Source organism: Oculina patagonica, chromosome 6 (genome assembly GCF_052425735.1).
Source record: "Oculina patagonica isolate OP01 chromosome 6, crgOcupat, whole genome shotgun sequence".
Classification (NCBI taxonomy): Eukaryota; Metazoa; Cnidaria; class Anthozoa; order Scleractinia; family Oculinidae; genus Oculina; species Oculina patagonica.
This window is the reverse complement of record NC_135763.1, coordinates 4,589,613-4,609,849: the sequence shown is the minus strand read 5'-3', so window position 1 is coordinate 4,609,849 and position 20,237 is coordinate 4,589,613. Positions and strand designations below refer to the sequence as shown.

Sequence of the window (20,237 nt, the reverse complement as noted above, 5' to 3'; positions counted from 1 at the left end):
CAATGTAAACGTAGGCTCGACAAACAGCTTCATTCAATTATCAGCGACTACATTTATAAAAATAACAAAAAAAAAAAAAAAAAAAAAAAAAAACCAAACGTTCATAACTATATATATTGTTTGACTCACTGAAGATTCTGCGAACCTTTTACACGTGTTTTATATCTTTTTACTAAGGATGTGCCAAAATTCTCCACGAGGGGAAGCTTTCGTTCTCCCAGTAAGATTCTTATAATCAGCGCCAAAGAAAAAGGTGGATCGCCTCTTCCGCGGGCTTTTCGCGGGAAAGTGCACGTTACAGACTGGGGCGAGGAAAACAATTACTTACTCTCCCTACCCCTGTTGACAATAAAAGAGCGCCCGTAACCTGGAAGTGAAATGCATTCGATAGATTCCTGTGGAATCAGTGTCGATTAGCTGCGAAATCAGCCGCATTTTTGGAGCAGTCTTCTCATTTTAAAGCATTCAAGGTAATTCAGATGTGTATTGAGAATAAGGAGCAGGGTTTAGAAAAGTAATTCGAGGAAATTATTCCTCAGGAAACAAGCAGATAGATACTACAGCACCGATTGTGTAGTAAACCAGCAAATGACTATTTACCACTTTGTGAGAAATCAAACCAAATCGTTTGCAGTTTCTGCTCGATTCCTGTTTGATTAACCGATTTTAATGGTCTGAGACATAGCTTTCTAAACATGCCATACAACTAGCTTATAGATAGCCTGAACTATCGATTGCTTCTTGTCAAATATATCCTTGATTTTGGTAAAGATTTTAGCAAAGATCCTTCAAAAAGATCTATGCAAGGAACCTTCAAGATCCTAAAGGATGCGACAACGATTTTACCAGGATCTTAGAATATATTCTTTGCAGGAGCTTGCAAGCGCCTTGAGAATCCGAGGATCTTTGTGAGAATCTTGAGGACCTTTGCAGGATTGTTGTAAGCTAGGTCTTAAACATTTTGTGCATGATCCTGCAAGAACTAGCTAAGAACTGTGAAGATCTCTCGCGAGTATATGGAGATCCTCAAACATCGATCCTTGCAGAGATCATTAAAGACCCTTGAAATATTTTCACCCGGATAGACCTCTATATACTATCAACTATTCCCTGGCTAAATGCTACAGGTTTATTTATAGAACTCTGCCTTATCCACGTCTTTGCAATACATTTACCACCTCATTAAATCCACTTTTTTCTGGCCTAAATAGATTAAAGCTCAGCCGGTCATTTTCATATTATCAACCCCTGATGTCAGGGTGGTAAAGGGGATGTGCATGACACGTGATTTCAGCAAAACATAGCACATGACACATAAAAACAGCTCAAGTCTGGCCGTGATCCGTGATCCGTGAATTAGTATAATACATGATTTGCTAATTTTGAACACCATGATCCGTGATTCTGGCTTAAAGTATTCGTGAAAACCGAAAATATAATTACCTGCTCATAAATCATTTTATGGTAGTAAACAAAAATTGACTAATGAGACGAATCATGAAGCCAAAGATTGACCTTGTATATAGGATGCATTCTCTCAGCAGGACCGTCCGTTAGAAGAGGGTCCCCTCTTACCTATGGGTCAATTTTAATTAGTGTTTAGGACTTGTCTCATTCTGTAAGCTTGCCTAAATGATCAAGTCTTGCTTATTGGCTATAGACCTTTCCCGCATTTCAACAAACAGTGGCACCAAGTAGAGGTTAGGGTGGACAAAAATACAAGAAATGTATGAAAATGTCTACCCCAACCTTGTTCTGGCGCTATTGTTTATGCACACTGAAGTGGAATGCGAGAAAGGTCTATTGAAAGCTTAATTACAGGCAAACCAACAAATCATTTAAAGCTCATTTTGTTTGTGAAATGGTCTAAAATTATACATGATTCGTGAATTGAAGTGATTGGTAACCCCCCTTTACCACCCTGTGATGTGTGCACCAGGCTCCACTTATCACAAACATAATGTTTTTTCTTCAGCAGAACTTGTTTTCGATAGTTGAGGATGGCAGCAAGGAGACCTCAAAAGGTTCCTATCTTCGTACGACTTAACTCCAACACAAACATACCGGTACAAATAGATCTTCAATGGAATGTGTTAAAGTTAAAGCAGGAAATAGCCGCTCAACAAGGGGTGGATCCCACCGAAATACGAATCATTTTTGCTGGACGAGAACTGAAGGATGACCTCCAACTGAAGGTACTGTCACCTTTTTACATTACATATAACAGTTGGAGCTCTCATAACCAACCACCTGACCTCCATCCACACCGCCTTGGGAATGTGTGGTTCCAGAAAATGTCCCTACTCCCCCCACAGAAGGGATTGGAAATTCCTGGGGGTGGGAGGGGTCTCAAAGGCCAAAAACTTTAAGAAAATGTATGAAGTGTAATTGGAATTTCCAAAGGGTTGGTGAGGGGGGGGGGGGGGGGGCTCCTTAGGAAAAATCCCTTCCATCAGGGAGGTATGGATAATTTTTGGAACTACACAATAATTACTTGAAAAAGTGGTCATTAACGGGTTGTTTGCAATCTGAATAAGCTCTCATAAGCGACCATGCACTGCAGCAATAGAGGCTGGTTGCTTACCAGAACTTTTACTATAGAGCTTTCAACCTTGATCAATGAATAAGCTCTCGTACAGTAAGTGACCATGCACTGAAACAATAGTGGCTGGTTGCTTTCCAGAACTGTTACCATAAAGCTTTTTACCTCATTCTTAGGGTAACAGCATCTCAAGTTTTTAATTCAACAAATATTATTAGACATGATATATTACCACAGTTAAAAATGTGATCAAGTAGTGCATACTTTTATTCAAGTGTTGACTTATACAAATCAGAATCTTTGAGTGGTCTGACTTACGAGAGCTTAAAAACAAAGGAAAAGACCAGTTAGAAATTCCCGAAGGTGGTCACAGTTGCTTATGGGAGTGAGCTTTTTAAATTACTGAGTTTGAGTGACAATTCAAAATGTGGTTTAACTATATGGTGGTTGTAACTACAGCTCTTCACTTATGAGAGTGGTTGCAAGAAGAACTTAAATTGATTTTAATGTTCAGTGTTGCTCAGGTTCCCACAAAGTTTCAATGCTTTCTTAAGTACACTTAATTATAGTTGATTTAACATAACTTTTTCCTGGCTGAGTCTGTTTTATTGTTGGTTGTGTTTCATCTCACCTTCACCCCTCCTTCTTTTACTCAAACAAGAAGGAATTTGTTCTTCCATCCCAAATTAAAGGTCAAAAGAGAGGGGTAGAACGAAATTAATCAAACATTAGACTGTCGCACAAAAGAGGACCTCAGAATTAGTAGCTATGGCAATTTTAAACATGTTTTGGTAAAACTGCCAAATTATAAACTTGTGTATAATGATATTTTTCATCAAGTGTGTGTCTACCTAAACCATGCGATATCACATATTTAATGAATTTCAAACTAAAGTGTAATAACTCCACAATATTTCTCTTGATGTAATGTATATGAAATGATTCATATATGAATTGTGGATGGATATGAAAGTGGTACATGATCATCGCAGTGAATTTCCAATTTAAGCAATTGGAATAAAGAAGCCTGAAAAAAATAATTCAGGGCTTCAACAGGATTCAAACCCGTGACCTCCGCGAATACCGGTGCGATGCTCTACCAACTGAGTTAATGAAGCCACACATTGGGAGCGAGGTCAATTGCAACTCTAGCTTCTTGAGTGCTCTCTAAACTTCCAAGTGCACCATAACTTGATAGTGCACAACTAAAAGCATAAACCACTTGTTTTATAACATAATTTGCCAGTGAAAATGAAGATCTAAACTTGCACCAAAAACTCGTGCGAGGGAAAAAATTCTGGCAAGGTTATTTGCTCATGCTATCAGTGTGCACTATTGGATTTTGTGCATGCTCACGTACACTGAATTTGATTTCGTGTCTCTTCTAGCTATGTTATAAAGGTAGACAGATCTGTTTTGTAATCACCCCCTTTATAATAGTTTGTTAATTTTAAATCTCATCAGGATGCCGAGATTCCAAACCAAAGTGTTATCCACGCTGTGCATGGTGGCCGTTGGTCGGCAAGAACAGGAAAGGGTCAGACAACCCCATTAAACAAAGTTAAACTTGCCACTGTTGGAGAAGAGAGTGAGGAAGCAAGCCCAGCGGCTGGAGGTATGGAGAATTATAATAAATTTGTATAAAGTTTTACAAATTATTATTACAGAAAAGTTATATGAGGGTCAGTTGTACTCTGGCAGTTTGGTGGTTTAAGCCAGTTTTGAGTGCCAGTTTGTTATCTGGCAGTTTATATACGGACTGTACGCCCCCTTTAATAGACCCTCCTAATATTGCTCAAGTATTTATAATAAAAGTATTTTATTTAACAGGTTAGGCGATGTCAGCTCTTGTGTACTTGCAGCTCACATGGTTCAGGTAGCAAGTCTCGCAAGATCTCACATGAATGGTTTGCTACCCTTTGAGAGAAAAATGGAAAAAAAAACAACAGAAACAATGGCCCTAGCCCCAAACAAAAACACAAGAAAACCAGTAGAATTACAAGCTTACAAGAGCTGCTACACTTCTGGCTCATTTAACCACACACTGAAAATAGTCATGTTGACAAGGACTGAAGATTAAACAACTACTGTAAAATTCCGGTTATTAGTCCTCCCACTTAAAAGCCCCCCTGATTATTGGCCCATCTACCTGCAAACAAAAAAATACATCTGGTTATAGGCCCTTCCCGGATATAAGCCCATCTCTACTGGATGACAGTACTGAACAGGGCTATAAATGTTGCTTTATTATGACTTTTTAACTTCAAAATGTATTTTGTTCAACACTGCCCTGGCTTGTTTCGAAACATTTTTTTTTATAAGCCCCTTCGTTTATAAGCCCACCCAAAACCCCTTACAACGTTGTTTATGCCTAGGGCTTTTAACCGGAATTTTAAGGGTTCCTTCTCATTCCTCACAGCCCTAACTGCGTGACTACCATTCTTGTTTGATCTGGCCTTTTATCTTTAAAATTTTAATTGTTGGTTTTTTGTTTATTTTGAAGCATCTGCTCAGCGACAAGCTCAATATTTTGTTTATTGCAAGACTTGTAAACTAGTGACCCCAGGTAAATTGAGGGTCCGTTGTTCAGCTTGCAAGGAAGGAGCAATGGTTCTTCAACAGGTAAGTCAACAATCCAGCTGTTTTTGTTATGAAAAATAAAAGCTCTACTAAGTTTCCCCTCTCTTTAAATCCCCCCTCTTATATAAGCTCCCCCTTAAGGAAAAGGGGAAATGGTTCTTTCTGTTTTACATGTTAGTCAAAATTTGTGACTTTGAAGTTTACGTGATTTCACCATATCATGATTGCCAGTAGGGTAAAACTTTTCTCTCTTTTTAAAATTGTCATTTCTATTTTTTTGTACAGGACCCTAGCAGTTGGGAAGATGTATTAAAATCTGGTAGGATTAGAGGCTCGTGCAAAACTGCCAGGTGTGAAGGAGACATAGCGGTAGGAGCAACAACTTTCTATTTCTCGATTGTTTTCAAATTGCGCTGTCAACAATATTCTTAACAGTATGGTTTTGGCGAGCTTTGAATAATATGCTTACGTCATTAAATAGTACTCAGCAATTGACAGAAACCTTTCAGCTAGTGAGGTGAAAATGGAAATAGGTTGCAATATGAGCAAAATTGAAAACAGTTATTTATCTTGAGGTTCACTACAGTGGGGGATCTTGGGGAAGGGCCTTAAGGTCGCGCAGGACCCTTGCTCATTAATAAATTCATTAGCCAAATTTCTTGACGAAGTGCTATCTTGTAAAGCTTTTATTCGCTACATTTTGAACATCGATTCCTCTAAAATTTATCAAGGATATAAGGGGATGTTGGAATTACATTGTGATTGTCCTTTTACTGAGAGATGACCGTTGTCTGTGATGTTACAAGCCCTTAAAAGTTTTACTGCAGATAATACGATTTTGTGTCCAAGTTTTCAGCTAGAACAGAGCACCAAATTAAATGATTATATAACCTAGTGTTAAATCATAACCTCTTTTGTGCTATGGCTAGAACAAAATTTTCGATTTCAAAAACTGCTACAAGTTAATGGCTTCTAAGAGAGCAAAATTGTGAAATCTAAACTTTGAAACGTGCTATCTTCATTTTGAGAAGGAAATTTAAAAATTCGCTCTAGTCATAGCACAACAGAGTACACCAAGTTTATGTTTCTCGCGAATCAACTCTTGAAATTCTATATCGGCGGAGAAAACTTGGACACAAAATTGCAGGTTTTGAGGCTTCCGAAAACCATCCGAGTGAATGTTTACAACAACGTGTGATATATTCAAAGCTGTGAATCTAGTTATGATAATTCCTTATGTTCCAGCGCACGTGGCACAAAGCTGAGAACAATTACTAGTAATTACTTGTACAAAAGAGTTTAAAAACAAACATTCTCATGAATATTTCGTTTGTTGTCGGCTTCAGTCGTCCGGCAGTTCGTGCATACTCTTTAAATAAATACATGCTAATGATTGCAAGGGTCCTGCGCGACCTTAAGGCAGTGCCCCTTATTTTTTTTATTATTTATTTATTTCAATAGAAAAAAAAACCACACAAATAACGTATAAATATACAAATACAATAATTAAAAAAAAAACTTACAAGTATAATATAGTTATTAGCACACTAGATCAAAAATTACAATACATCTTTAAAATAATGATTTTCCTTACGCTATTACTCATCCTTCTATTTAACAATTAGACTACAAGCCCGAGTTTTCTATGAGCAAATAGTCAACGAGGCGCAGCCGAGTTGACTATCGCTCATAGAAAACGAGGGCGAGTAGTCTAATTGTTTTAGTAGAAACTCTAAAGGATTGCAGTCCAAAACCTACAATATTGTGCACTTTGAAGACAAAAATCAAGAAAATTCACCGCTTAAAGAGCTACTCGCGCGCGCGACTGTTTTCTATCGGCGATTATAGTTCACCACTAAATTTTCTCCGATTCTGATTGGTTTAAATTGAACACGTGACGCGATAGTGCCCGTCCGCCGGAGGGCACTATCAGCCCATAGTGCCCTCCCGTGAAAAAATGCCCGGATCGATAGTGCCCGCCCGTGACTGTTTTTTGTAAACAAGCCGCCTGCAGACAAAAAAACCCAACCAAATTCACTGCATTTAGTGGGTTTCTCGTTTGGTTTTGTTTCGTTTGTTAAATTTCGGCTTTCAATTGAGTTTTTTATCTTCAAAAGTAAAAATAATTTACGATGCTTGTTTTTGTATGTGCGCGCGGAAGAAAATTAAGTGGTGAACAATAAAGACAATAGAGTGTTTCTGTCTCGGAACTATCGGTCTGATAGTTGCCCCTTGGAAATTTGATGTTCTTAAAACTAGCATATTAGCCCTCGAAGCTTCGCTTCTCGGGCTAATATTTGTTTTAAGAACATCAAATTTCCGCGGGGGCAACTATCAGCCGATAGTTCCTCGACAGAAACACTCTATTGTTAAAATAGAAAACAGTGGGAGAACCAATCAGATTCGCGGATTTCCAATAGAACACAGCTGAGTTTCTACTAAACACTCTTATTTCTAATAATTCACTGCAACTACATTTAAATTTTTCGAAGTTGTATTAAAATTTTACATTTCTGATTGTATAGATAATATTTCGCATATAAAAAGGTGAAGTTTAACTTTCTAATAATATATTTCTTTGTTTATGTTATCCTTGTCCTTACCAAAAATTAATTCAGTTGGAGAAAGGGTGAGAGAGGTGGCATTTTCTTTATTAAACCATTTTATTACCTCTGCGAAGAATAATTGGCTCCAATTACAGTTGTAGAAAGTGTGAATTATGGAGTCATTCAATTCACAATATGGACACTTTGCGTCCTGAAAAATATAACACCTGAAAGGCCGAAAATGTTTGCCCCTTCCATCTCTTCACAATTGGGGAAAACAAAGGGCCCACTCCTTAAAAGTAAAACTCCACTATTCCCCTTTTTTGAGCAAGAAGGGCTGCTTTTCACTCCCCTCATCCGATTTTGAGCATTTCTTCGCCCGCCACTGCATGATTTCACGTTTGGCACGTGTGCCGAAGGGTGCACGTGTCACAGGATTTAGCTCAAATTGGTCAACTGAGGTTTATCTTAATAAAACATGGAATCCTAAAGCCCTAGAATGGTTCACTTCATACCTCTGTAACCGCTCACAGCAATGCTCCATGTCAGGTTCATTATCCAGCCCTCTAGAACTCAAACTAGGGGTCCCACAGGGGTCCATATTAGGGCCTACTCTCTTCTCCATCTACATCAATGACCTACCACTATCACTTAAGAAAGCCGAAGTAGATATCTACGCAGACGACACATCAATCTGGTCAAGTGGTAATACTTGTGAGGAGATCCAACAGAAATTACAGGATACATTAGACAGTGCAGGAAAGTGGTTCAAAGCTAATGGTATGATGCCAAACACAACAAAGACCAAACAGCTACTAATTGGTACAGCCCAGAAGGTCTGTCATGCAGACAAAGACTCTTTGGATCTGTTCCTGAACAACACCAGGCTAGACGAAGCCACTGATGACAAGATTCTTGGAGTAAAGATTGATAAACATTTGAAATGGGACAAACACATTGACTAACTAATTAGTAAACTAAATTCCAGAATTTGTCTCTTAAAGCGTGCAAGATCTTATTTAACAACTCATTGTAGGAAGCTGCTATATAATTCTCTAATCAAGCCTATCCTTGAGTACTGTTGCACTGTCTGGGGTAATTGCTCCAATGAGAATTTAATTAGACTACTAAAAATCCAAAAACGGTGTGCACGATTAATACTTGATGCTAAGTTCTCTGATAACTCTGTGGAGTTATTTACTAAAATAGGATGGCTCCCCATAGACGATATTATACGTAGCAGAAAGCTTTATCTATTACATAAGATTAGTTTTGGACACTGTCCGGATTATTTCATTCCATATATACATTATCTAAAGGACACTCATAGCTACAACACTAAAGCGACAACAAAGAACAACGTAGTTCTTCCTAAATATAAAATAATTTCAGGTGGCAGGACCTTTCACGCCAGCGCAACCCTCCTCTGGAACAATGTTGACGCTTCTATTCGTAATGCTGCATCGCACAAACAGTTTGCAGGAAAACTACACCAAACGCTACTAAAACAAAATGCTGGACTAGAACATTTTAAAATCAGCAGCACTTTTTAGCTCTTATTGTATTAAATTAAGTTTAAGTATATAATATGTAGTTAGGTTTATATAGAACATTTTAAAATTAGCAACATTTTTTAACATTTTTTTTTTAGTTCTCATTGTATTAAATTAAGTTAAAACTTTTATCACTGTCTTTAGTATATAATATTTAGTTAGGTTTATATAATTTGTAGTTAAGTATGTAATATGTAATTAATTAGGGAGGGCCATATTGAAAACTACTGGGCCACCAGTAAACTATGTTACCCTCATTAAATAAAGTCGTATTATTATTATTATTATTATTATTATTAAGAGGATGATCCTAGCACTAGGATCATCCTCTTTCCATGTATTAAGATGGTTCTCAGTGCAAGGATCATCCTAGCAGTAGTATCATTTGAGCCCGACATGTTTTCAGCTTTCAGTTTACATGCGAAAGGTTGCATTTGGCGTTAGCGCTAGAATCATCCTACTTCTCATATTGGATGACTTTGTGCATTGCAAGAAATGACTTGATAAATTAACGTTGTTCCTTTTTCTTACTCTACTCAGGAATTTTACTTTAAATGTGCGTTACACCCTGCTGCTGAAGGAGACAGATGTGTTGCACTGAATTTGATTCGATCAAACACAAGGGACATTCCTTGTTTGGCATGCACAGACGTCAAGTAAGTACAAAACTGATGTGAGTTTAAGGTACGCGGGATTCAAAAAGTATGTTATAAAGAAATATTTTTATGAAGTAGTTTTAAAATGATTAGACTGATTGCAGGTTTGCCCTTCGTCAGAGCAAATGACAATTCTCAGCCGAATTTCGAAACAAGATTCCAGCTTTAATCTGGTTCTCACTTGTGAGATAAGCATAATAAAGCGTAACCACAGAGATTGCAATTAACACAAGCCATGACAACATACGCAAGCGCAATGCCTTAGAAATTCTGTTCAATATGGCATGATAGTCCATGATAGGAGTCGCGTCAACAGCCAAAACTTGTGCTTGTTTCACGCCTGTTCTCACCTGTGAAATAAGCAGAAAAAAGAAAAGTTTCTTTACCTTGTGCTTGTGTTTATCTTACGCCCATGCACATACGAGTTTTCTTGTGCTTTGGATGAAGAGCTACTTATTCTTTTTGGCAAAGAAAATACCGTAAAATTCCGGGTATATGCTGCCCGCGTATAAGCCCCCCTGGCTATAGTCCCATTTACCTGGAAACAACAACAAAAAATACATCCGGATATAAGCCCTCCTCTGCTGGATGACAGTACAGAACAGGGCGAAATGTTGCTTTATTATGACTTTTTAACTTAAAAACGTATTTCGATCAACACTGCCATGGCTCGCTTCGCAACGTTTTTTTATTCCGCGTATAGCCTCCCCGGATATAAGCCCTCCTGTTTATCACTCAAAACCCCTTACGAAGTTGTATAAGCCCAGGGCTTATAACCGGAATTTTTTCAGTTAAGGTTCGGTCCAATTATTTTGCAGGGATACTGTCCTGGTATTTCCATGTGCAGATGGACATGCCGTGTGCCTGGATTGCTTTGAAATCTACTGCACAACAAAACTAAACGACAGACAGTTCGTGCATAGTGAGACTTATGGTTACACTCTACCGTGCCCAGGAAATTCTGGTAAGAGTTCATATCGACGCGAAAAATTCCACAAAGATGACGTATTTCTACAAGATCCGTGTGCTGTGTCTGATTGGTTGTTACTCAATTTAGAATTTTCGCGCGCAATTGACAACCAATCAGAGACGCTACACGGACCTCTGTACAAATCCCTGACGCCACCCATGTGCGCTATTCCCGCCAAAATTCTCCATACAAAGTCTTAAATTTTCCGAAAGCTTTCGCTTTAAAGCCAAAAGTTAACGCCGTCCCTGGAAAGTTAAGGTTCATACGCAGCTTATGGATGGAAAATTTGATAATTGATCTCCCCTGAATTTCCGAGCTTGAAATTTTCTTTCTCCGTACTATTTCTATAACAATTTCTTACAAAAGTTTGCACACTTTCGAGTCAAATTCTGAGAAAAGTTCGAGGCGGCGAAGACCGGACGTGACGTCATTTTTGCGTTTGACCGCTGTGAAGGTTACAACACGTGCAAGTTTTCAAAACCTTCTTTCGAGGTCAGAGAGAGAGGGAGGAAATAAAAGTAGGAATATGCATAGTTTGTGCTTTATACAAATTCAGTAATAATATGGACAATAAAACCAAAACAGTCCGACTGTATTTTATTTGAAACACTCTTTTAGCTTACTGAACAAATTTACAAATAGAAACTTCCGCTTATTAAAGTGAAAAACAGAACTACAAACTCAATTGTAAAGTAATTATATTAAACACAATTTTCCTGGTGGTTGTTGTTCAAGGAAGGGATAACGCTATTCACCGGACGAATAAAAATCGCTATGCAGTGGAAAAATGCTGACAAGACAATCTACGCTATCCACGTGAGAATGATATATCTGATGGGTAGCGTTATTCATCCTTTGAATAACTGGGGGGCAAAAACGAAATCTTGACTGAAAAAAAACGCAATCTGAAGGAAAAGTGCAAACAAAATCGGCGTTGTCTGACTTCGGCGAGCGTGGGAATGTACAAGAGGTGTTGCCGTAACGTACTCTTTGCTTTTGAAAATTCACAGTTTTGTTACACTATCAATCTTTCTTATTATTACTGAACATTTTTCCTATCTCCTTCAAAACATCTAGCGTAAACTGTTGATATCTGCTCTCCGCTTCGAGCTGCTGCTGTAGAATTCTCTTAAACAAATCCTCTTCCCTTTTTCGACTGTCTTCCAAAAACTCTCTCAAGATGGCGATCATGCTCAGGTCATCATGCCTGCTCTGTATCACTTTACCCGGTCTAGGGTTCTTTCTGGGCTTCTTCCTGGGTGCGAGGTCGTAGGAGGCGATGTGGGGTCTTTTCACGCCCCGCATAATCGCTTCTTCCGGGTAGCTATCGTCCTCGTCAGATGACTCTTCTTCGCTTGGAACGCTCGGTTGTACAGATTCTGCGTTCAGTGTCGTCACTGGAGTACTAGTTTGAGGAATTCCCTCGGAATATACCTGCACCGGGATGGGGTACTGTCCGACCTGGCTTACTATCGGGGCGTTTAATGGTGTGGTCGGGGGTGCCGGTTTAATGGGACGTAAATGTCTGGGCGTGACTGTGTCCGAGGGAATAGCGATGGTCACGGCCGGGGAAGCAGTAACAATTGTCGGGGAACTTATAACATCGGCAACGCTCAAATCCGCCGGGATGTTTATACGCACCGCATCTCCCTCGTTAAATGGCGCGCCTTTGTTGTTGATAATCTCCTTCAGTATGTCGTGGTATGCAAACGAATGTGGTAACTGGTCCTTAGTTCTGTTGTACTCCGCCAGCAGGTTCTTTATTCGCACTTTACACTGATTCCCCGTCCGGGGCCCCAGCGAGCAGTGAGCGACGCGTCGATTAAACTCTTTAGCGATCATGTTCCATTCTTGATGATTCCGTTTCTTGCCTTTGATGATTCGATAGTTTGCCCTCCAAAGCCCCAGTAAGGCCATAGTTTCTTGGTCGGTCCAACGGGATGAATTCACTGTCCCTCCGACTTCTTCGCTGTTGCCGTCCTGTTTTTGAAGACCAGATAGATTGATTTCCACCATCGAGGTTTTCTCCCCCTCCCCCTCTCCCACAGCTGCAATCGTTCTCGTGTCAGACACCGTTGCTACGGCAACCGTCATGGGCTGAAACTGTTGGGACATTGTGACTTGCGTGACGTCAATTTCTGCTGAGAGAGTTGTTTCATATTTTGAGTTCTTTGTGTACGTCTCAGCACATAAGTAAAACAGAAACACATTTATAACACGTAAGCTAACGTTAAAGATCAGGAAAGCAAATAAACAAGCAAAGAAATAACTGTTGACCGTTTTACTAACAAGCTGAAATTGTGCACTGGGCGTTCATGTCGCAGACAGATTGAAAAAAACACGAGTTTATTTTGTTCGGCATAGAGGGTAATAAATGGAAATGAAATTCGGTGTAATAACACGAGATGCCATTTCAAAAAAATAAAAATTCAAAAAGGTTATTTGGAGAGGATGTCTCGGACCCTCCTAGCGTGGGAAACAGCTCCACTGTTTCTTCTGAAAACATTCTCTCATACACCCGAAATAGCGGAGCTTACAAATCAGCCGCGGAGCCGGAGTTTGAAAATCGACATGAAATTACACTTTCATTTTAACTGGGAAGAGAAAATCAAATAAATAAAAAATAAACTGCAAAAATAAAAGTCCGTTTTATGGCGCCCAGGAAGAGCACAGAGGTTTCGATCCAAGAAGCTCTGTTTGTACCGCACGTACAAACAACAATGGCGCCTTGAATTGGAAACAGCATTGTGCGTGAGTAAACTGCAGTACAACCTCCCCTCAAAGAAATGCACCAAAAATATTCTCTACGGAAACTAAAGAAACACATGGATGTGTTTAGGATTGGACTCGCGACTCCATTTCAAACTTTCAAGTGGCTTGAAGGCTTGAAGACAAAATTTCGTAATTTCGTGTTCTGAAAGTAAATTTCGATCGAAGCAGCTTTGAATAAATTTGCGAGCAGTATTGATTCCGCATGCTTCTTATTTGAAGTTATCTAAATCGCGAAGATCAACATTTCCTCGACTGTTTCGCGTTAGTCGAAGATTCTCTACAAAAGTGGATTCAAACGCCTGTAGAAAAGTCATCGAATCCAGCGTTTCAGGCGTTTAGAAGCTGTAGAAGGTGTAGATTATTTATGCAAATCCGCGAGCTGAGAGACCGATGCGATGCTAATGCGAGATTCGAGCTTCTTTGCGACAAATCGCTTGCGGTATTTCGATGTCGTGCTTTGCTTCACTTCCCAAAATGTTATAAAATATACCTACCAATTCCTATTCGTAATTTGCTGTTTCTTGTTTTATCAGGGATAGCTTCTTCTCTGTTTTCGATTGGATTCAATTCCTGTGACGCTCAAATCGAAACTCGCTGGAGTCGATTGACCGAATTAATCTTCCCAATAAGGTTCTCCTTCGATATTGTTCTGAACTCTCCAACTTCGATAAACACAAAAACTTCAATGCTTCGTAGTTATTCTTTGCGGCATTTAAGGTCTCCTGATTTTCAAAACAAGCTCGTCTTTGCTTTCGTTTCTGACTTTTCTGTCTCGCCTAGGACACAAGACTTTGCTTCGACTCGTTTGAATTCAAGCCACCCGAATGTCAACAATAAGTAAACAATGATCCTTTGTTTAAACTATGACGTGAACGAGATCCGTAATGTGATTCGATCTTCAATCTTGTGTCGCTTTCATATGGTAATTTCATCTCCAAACCTGTGAAAAAAGTTTGGCATTCGGGCTTGCATTAAAGGGACAATGTCACGGATTTTACCAGATTTTTGAACAGCCAAAATTTATATTTGTGTCGCATGAAACCTAGAAATAATAATCTGTTTTTATTAAAAATTGCTATATTAGAGCACTGAAACTGTTAACTAGCATTATTGGCTGCGGATGGCGCGGATTAGACTGTTCACAGCCCTCTATTTTTTCGTATTTTTTTCGATCGAATGAGCGCGAGGAAAGAACGGCGAAAGAACTAAAAAAAATAGAGAGGCTGTGGACAGTCTAGGCGCGGATGGAAACGGATTACAATTTGAAAACGTTAGGCAAACGTTTTCAAATTGTTTCAGAGCGTCTTCAAAAAATCGATATTTTTAGCCGTAGCTTGATTTCTATCCGCAAATTAAGGTTATATAATCCTTTAGATGTTCAAAGATATTGTTTTTTATGGGTAAAGTTGCCTTCCACTAATTTCAGAACAGTTTAGACCAAAAATTTGCGAAATCTCCGTGACATAGTCCCTTTAATCCCAGAAGGAAAGGCCGTATTTTGGATAATTTTATAAGCAAGGAATATTTTCACGTTCTACAATACATATGATGTGAAAATTTTGGCGGGAGTTTGTTTTTGGCGGATTGGTGGTGTAAAGGAGGGGGGTAGGGGTGGGGGTCTAAAAGTACAGTGGTTTTCATTTTCCCGAAAAGCGGCTGCCAATCGAGCTTAGATTTCTTGAACCTACAAATTTTCGAAACTCCCGATAACCCAGTCGAACCAAAAGTCGTTTCCCTTCTGTCAGTCGAACATTGCCATTTCACCCCGATTTCTCGAACCAATTTTCGTTTTCCTTGGAGGTTCGATAAATCAACGATTCCCCTCTATATTGGAAAAATGTTTTTGCCATGTATCATTTCTAGTGGGAAATGGTATTTATACCCCCAACCCTTTCAGCACCCTCATGTAAACATGTCCATTTTTTCTCCTCTGCAGGCAGCTGCACCAGCGCCCTCATTTCAGAGGCTCATCATTTCCGGGTGCTCGGAGAAGACCAGGTTTGTAGGCCAACTGAACACAGTATTCAGCCATTAGACTTGCCTACAAGTCGAGCTCACAGATACCACCAAACCGGGAAGGAGAAGCGAACGACTTTTAGAAAGTCTATTCAGCCATTTGAATTCTATTTTAAACACTCGGCCATGTCGTCCAAAATGGGCAAGATTACGAAAAGCATAAAAATGTCCCTAGATTATAGACACTTAAATTAAATAGACCTTTTTAGCTTCGTTTGTTTGTTGTCCCATTTCGGACGCTGTGATGTTACTCTTGAGAATTATCTCTTTCAAATTTTAAAAAAAAAATCTTCGTGAAAATGAATGAATAATTTTCAGATGGACAAAGAAAAAAATCCCTAGAGAACATTACATGATCTGGAATGGGCAATTGGCATACGATGCTAAAAAGTTCTATAAAAAAAAATAAAAAAATATGTGTTTTAGTGGTCATGCACTTAGCTTCATATCTCAACGAGATAGCTAGTTTACAGGCATGCCACTGAAACAGAGGAAACAAAATAATTTATAAATGAACATAACAAGGTTAAAAATCCCAACTGACAGGAGGCAGACCAGTTGGCTATATACAAAGCGTGGTCGAGGATTTGAACTCGGGACAACCGAGAAACAAATCCAGCTAGTGGCAAGGACAGGCCTCGAACCGGTGACCTCCGGATTACAACACCAGCGCCCCAAACCACTCGGCCACGCTTGCCTCCATAAAACATGGAAATATTGAAAGTGTCACAATCAAGTGTCACAAACAAATTTTACACAAACAAAAACTTGGGCTAACATAATGAAATAATCTTTCGCTTGTTACGCGGGTCATGAGAAGAAAAAAAAAATTTGGAAACAAGTACATGCAAAAAGTTGCCTGATCTCTGCTATAGCCAACTCAAACCTTGTTCCAAGGCACTTTTCTCTTCAAGTCAAATCAAAGGCGCCCTAGGTACAGGGTGATTATTCCCTGTTTTAACGTGGTGTAATCTCTTGCAGTATGACCGTTATCACAGGTTTGGAACTGAAGAATTTGTCCTGAAGAGCGGCGGTGTATTGTGCCCAGGCCGCGGCTGCGGAATGGGACTGTTGCCAGAACCGGGCATGCGCAGTGTTAAGTGTGATGGGTGCAAGGTAAGTACATACGCGACTTGCTTTAATTAGGCCTCTCGGGCAAAGTGGTGGGGAGGGGGTGGGTGGAACTTTTGGGACATTTAGCCAACGAATTTCGTTAGCCAAATGTCCCAAAAGTTCCAAAGTTAGCTTAATGTCCCAAAAGTCGTGAATATCAGACCATTGAATGGTTTGATATTCACGACTTGTCCATTGTAAGCGGCATATCCTATGCAGGAAGGGCCCATCGGTACGGACAAGAGAAAATATGGCCGCTTATTTTTGGTTTCTGGAGCTGGATGGGATTGTAGTCCGGCCCAAGTCTTTTTTCCCTTTGCCCCCGCCTAACCCCTACCCGCCTTCAGCATTTTATCCGATTGCCCTAAAAATTCGCCTTGGTAAGCCCAGTGACTGTGACTGTGAGAATAAACTGTTTTTCCAAAAACGACGAAACAAAGATGCAGACCAGGGACCGGTTGTTCAACGGATGGATATCCATCTGATAAATTACTATCCAGTGAATAGCGTAGTTTGTTTTGCCTGCACTTATCCGCTGGATAGGGATTTATAGTTATCTACACTTTGAACAACTGGGGCCAGGTCTCTTACACATACCTCTCGGACCCCTACATTTTAAAACACACTAACATTTAGACCACCGCGTCTCCCATCGGAACTCCAACTGCTGATCACCCATTCTCGTCCCCATAGCCCTTTCGTTTCTCTTAGCCGGCTTGGCACGAGAAAACGGAGGGCTCTGGGGACATAGGATTTTTGAATTAATTCGAATTTTTTTGATTGGCTGTTTGGAACAAAGAATTCCCAAACGGAAGTCGAAAACCAAACGACTCTCATACATTCTTTTGAAACGTCATGACTGCATACATGAAGACCGGAAGTCCTAGAATCTAGGACTGGAAATTCTGTGTCCCCAGAGCCCTTTGTTTCCTCATGCCAAGGCCCAGCCGGCTAAGAGAAACTAAAGGGCTATGGGGACGAGAATGCTGATCACCCTAAAGGTTCTTTATCACCCGAGTCTTCGCAAAATACATTCAATATTGAGTTCATTCTTGTATTATTATTTTTCAGCTGGAGTTCTGTAAAGAATGCAAGGAGCCTTTTCGACGAGGTCACTCGTGTCAACAGAGCCAATCAAATGATGCACCCAACGCTCGGCCTAGTGTAAGTTAGTCCAGTCCCTGAAAAGTCCCTACCCCGCCCTTTACTAAGGGGGTAGGGACGTGAGTATGTGTAGGAAGTATATGTGTGCAGTGATAGACTGTCCACAGCCTCTCGATTTTTCAACGCAAAAAAGCAAACTAAGCAAGCGAGCGAGCGCGAAGCGCGAGCGCGTAGGGGGAGGGGGCGGGAAGCGAGCGAAGCGAGCGAAAGAAAAATATTTTTTTTCGCTCCCCGCCTCCCACCCCCTTGCTTCTTTCGTTTTGCGCTGGCATCCAGTTCTCACGCTGTTCTCACCGCGCGCTCAACGATCGAGAAAACACGAAAAAATAGAGGGCTGTGAACAGTCTAGTGCAGTGAAAGCCAATGGCTGCCTCAGGGATCAACTAAGCAACTATGTGGAACAGACTCACTGAGGACCCGAGATCTATAACGTCTTTTAATGAGTTTAAATCTAAAGTGTGCCAAATTTCGTTTGGACAAAAATGTCGCTGTAATATATGTAAAGAGTAGGCTTGTATATGTTATGGTTGATTTTTTTTAAAAGTTAATTTATTTGTTTACTTTTTTACTATCTAGGAGATATAAGCTTTAACAGCTACTCTCTTAGAAAGGTGATGTGATGTGAACACGGTCGTTACACCTATATGGTGTTTGGTGTTAGCCTATAAACACAAAAAATAACATTAAAAAAGCCTTAGCTCTGGAAAACTGTTCACGACCTTCTAGCAGTTTATTTAGTGTGTTGACTTTTCCCGCCAAACTGATTGGCTCAAAGATTTTCTCCATGTTTTCATTCACGATCATTTAAAAAAAAAAACACTATCGGCGGCGTGCCAACAAACGCACTTGTCACAAATTTAAAGGCAGCATCAGTGGCAACGAAAACCGTGTTTTGGCAATAATTTTATTTTAAGCAAATGAAAGATCATTGCAGTAATGTACTCAGCTTAAGCAGATGAGAAAAGCAAGCCTGAAAAAAAATCAGGCTTGAACGGGAATCGAACCCATGACCTCTGCGATACCAGTGCAGCGCTCTAACTAACTGAGCTATCAAGCCAACTGGGAGCTGGTCGTAATATACCCGTGGATGGAGAAGATATGAAATGGATATATGAAATTCATATATTTGTACTGCGGATATACATTTTAAGCAAATGAAAGATCATTGCTTTTCTCATCTGCTTAAGTTGAGTACATTACTGCGACGATCTTTCATTTGCTTAAAATGTATATCCGCAGTACAAATATATGAATTTCATATATTCATTTCAATAATTTTATTGCATTTTATATTATCGACTTCGTTACGTAAAACGGTTGTAAGCAGGACACTGGGGAAGAAAACTTTGTGTTCGTGGCGGCCATGTTGGAGGAGTAAAACAATAAAAGATATTTGCATAAAAATGATTTTTTTTTCCCAAAGGAAAATTATTCTGTTGTTTCACTCCTCCAATATGGCCGCCATGAACACACTCTATTGTCATTCAATGGTTGGACCTCCCTTGTTAATCAAATTTTTCTGATTGTCAAAGCTTCTTACCATTTAATCCCATTCTTCTAGAGATACCAAGTAAACGCGGAAAACGCCAGACGAGCGCGTTGGGAGGCTGAGGCCAAGCAGGTGATTGAACGGATCAGCAAGAGGTGTCCCGGATGTAGGACAAACACGGAGAAAAGTGGTAAGGAAAGACCCCCACCCCACCCTCAACATCCCCAAAACCTCTACTCCCCTGTTAGTCTTGTTTGCTGGTCATGCACTGAAGTGTTTTAAATGTAATTTATATCTTTTTTTTTGCTTTAGGTGGATGTAATCACATGACCTGTCCTCGCTGTAAATTTGAATGGTGTTGGATTTGTCTTATTGCTTGGAACCCAGATTGCCAGGGATCCCATTGGTTCTTACAGCGCTAGTGCGATATACTTCGTCAAAGTACCTCGTGTTCGCGACCACTCTTAGTTAGCTTTCGATGTAGACTGTTAGTCACGCAATCTTGGAGAGCAAAGATTGCGTGACAAGCATGAGGCTGGTGTTAGCTCGAAGCGACCGCGAAAAATGTTCTTTTAAAAAAGAGCTGTGTAGTAGAGTACGGTATTTAGAGCTTGTTTCAAAGACGAGTGGGCCGGGGTTAATAGAATAAAAAAATTTTAAATAAATTCTCAGCTTGGGAATGACTAAGCATGTTCTTGGAAGTTTTAGCCTGCAGAACAGGCGGTTTATTTTGCGGGTCGCGCGAAGCACGACACAACGAGCGGGTCCTTCGCGCTTCGCGTAAACCGCCTGTTCTGCAGGCTAGAAAGTTTTGTCTGAAGTTTTGGCACTGAAAA

At 39.9% G+C, this 20,237-nt stretch overlaps 2 protein-coding genes and 1 non-coding gene across 5 annotated transcripts; 1 reads left to right on the top strand and 2 right to left on the bottom strand.

The window, feature by feature from the left end:
• The first annotated feature begins 359 nt into the window (after positions 1 to 359).
• LOC144658944 (E3 ubiquitin-protein ligase parkin-like) lies at positions 360 to 20,062 on the top strand. 2 transcript variants are annotated; one of them, XM_078519457.1, is made up of 12 exons: positions 360 to 470; positions 1,979 to 2,195; positions 4,007 to 4,157; positions 5,046 to 5,164; positions 5,408 to 5,491; positions 9,762 to 9,877; positions 10,696 to 10,841; positions 15,556 to 15,617; positions 16,617 to 16,751; positions 17,820 to 17,912; positions 19,474 to 19,591; positions 19,714 to 20,062. In XM_078519457.1, exons 2-12 carry the CDS (start codon positions 2,001 to 2,003, stop codon positions 19,821 to 19,823), a joined length of 1,329 nt encoding a protein of 442 aa, XP_078375583.1. In that variant the 5' UTR covers positions 360 to 470; positions 1,979 to 2,000; the 3' UTR covers positions 19,824 to 20,062. The 2 variants fall into 2 exon arrangements, with proteins under 2 accessions (XP_078375583.1, XP_078375582.1); XM_078519456.1 differs by having other exon boundaries at positions 1,976 to 2,195.
• LOC144658952 (uncharacterized) lies at positions 11,842 to 14,434 on the bottom strand. 2 transcript variants are annotated; one of them, XM_078519464.1, is made up of 2 exons: positions 14,114 to 14,434; positions 11,842 to 12,988 (listed from the first exon to the last, which is right to left on the bottom strand). In XM_078519464.1, exon 2 carries the CDS (start codon positions 12,960 to 12,962, stop codon positions 11,871 to 11,873), a length of 1,092 nt encoding a protein of 363 aa, XP_078375590.1. In that variant the 5' UTR covers positions 12,963 to 12,988; positions 14,114 to 14,434; the 3' UTR covers positions 11,842 to 11,870. The 2 variants fall into 2 exon arrangements, with proteins under 2 accessions (XP_078375590.1, XP_078375591.1); XM_078519465.1 differs by having other exon boundaries at positions 11,842 to 12,985.
• Trnat-ggu (transfer RNA threonine (anticodon GGU)) lies at positions 18,896 to 18,969 on the bottom strand. The gene has a single exon. It is a non-coding gene; the product is annotated as a tRNA-Thr (tRNA).
• Positions 20,063 to 20,237: the final 175 nt, after the last annotated feature.

What these genes read in the sequence shown, in the direction of transcription:
- LOC144658944 (XM_078519457.1), top strand. Translation starts at nt 2,001, where the DNA reads ATGGCAGCAAGGAGACCTCAAAAGGTTCCTATCTTCGTACGACTTAAC. An exon ending in AGCAAGCCCAGCGGCTGGAG is followed by an intron (nt 4,158 to 5,045) that starts GTATGGAGAATT and finishes TTTATTTTGAAG; the next exon opens with CATCTGCTCAGCGACAAGCT. An exon ending in TTAAGTGTGATGGGTGCAAG is followed by an intron (nt 16,752 to 17,819) that starts GTAAGTACATAC and finishes ATTATTTTTCAG; the next exon opens with CTGGAGTTCTGTAAAGAATG.
- LOC144658952 (XM_078519464.1), bottom strand. Translation starts at nt 12,962, where the DNA reads ATGTCCCAACAGTTTCAGCCCATGACGGTTGCCGTAGCAACGGTGTCT.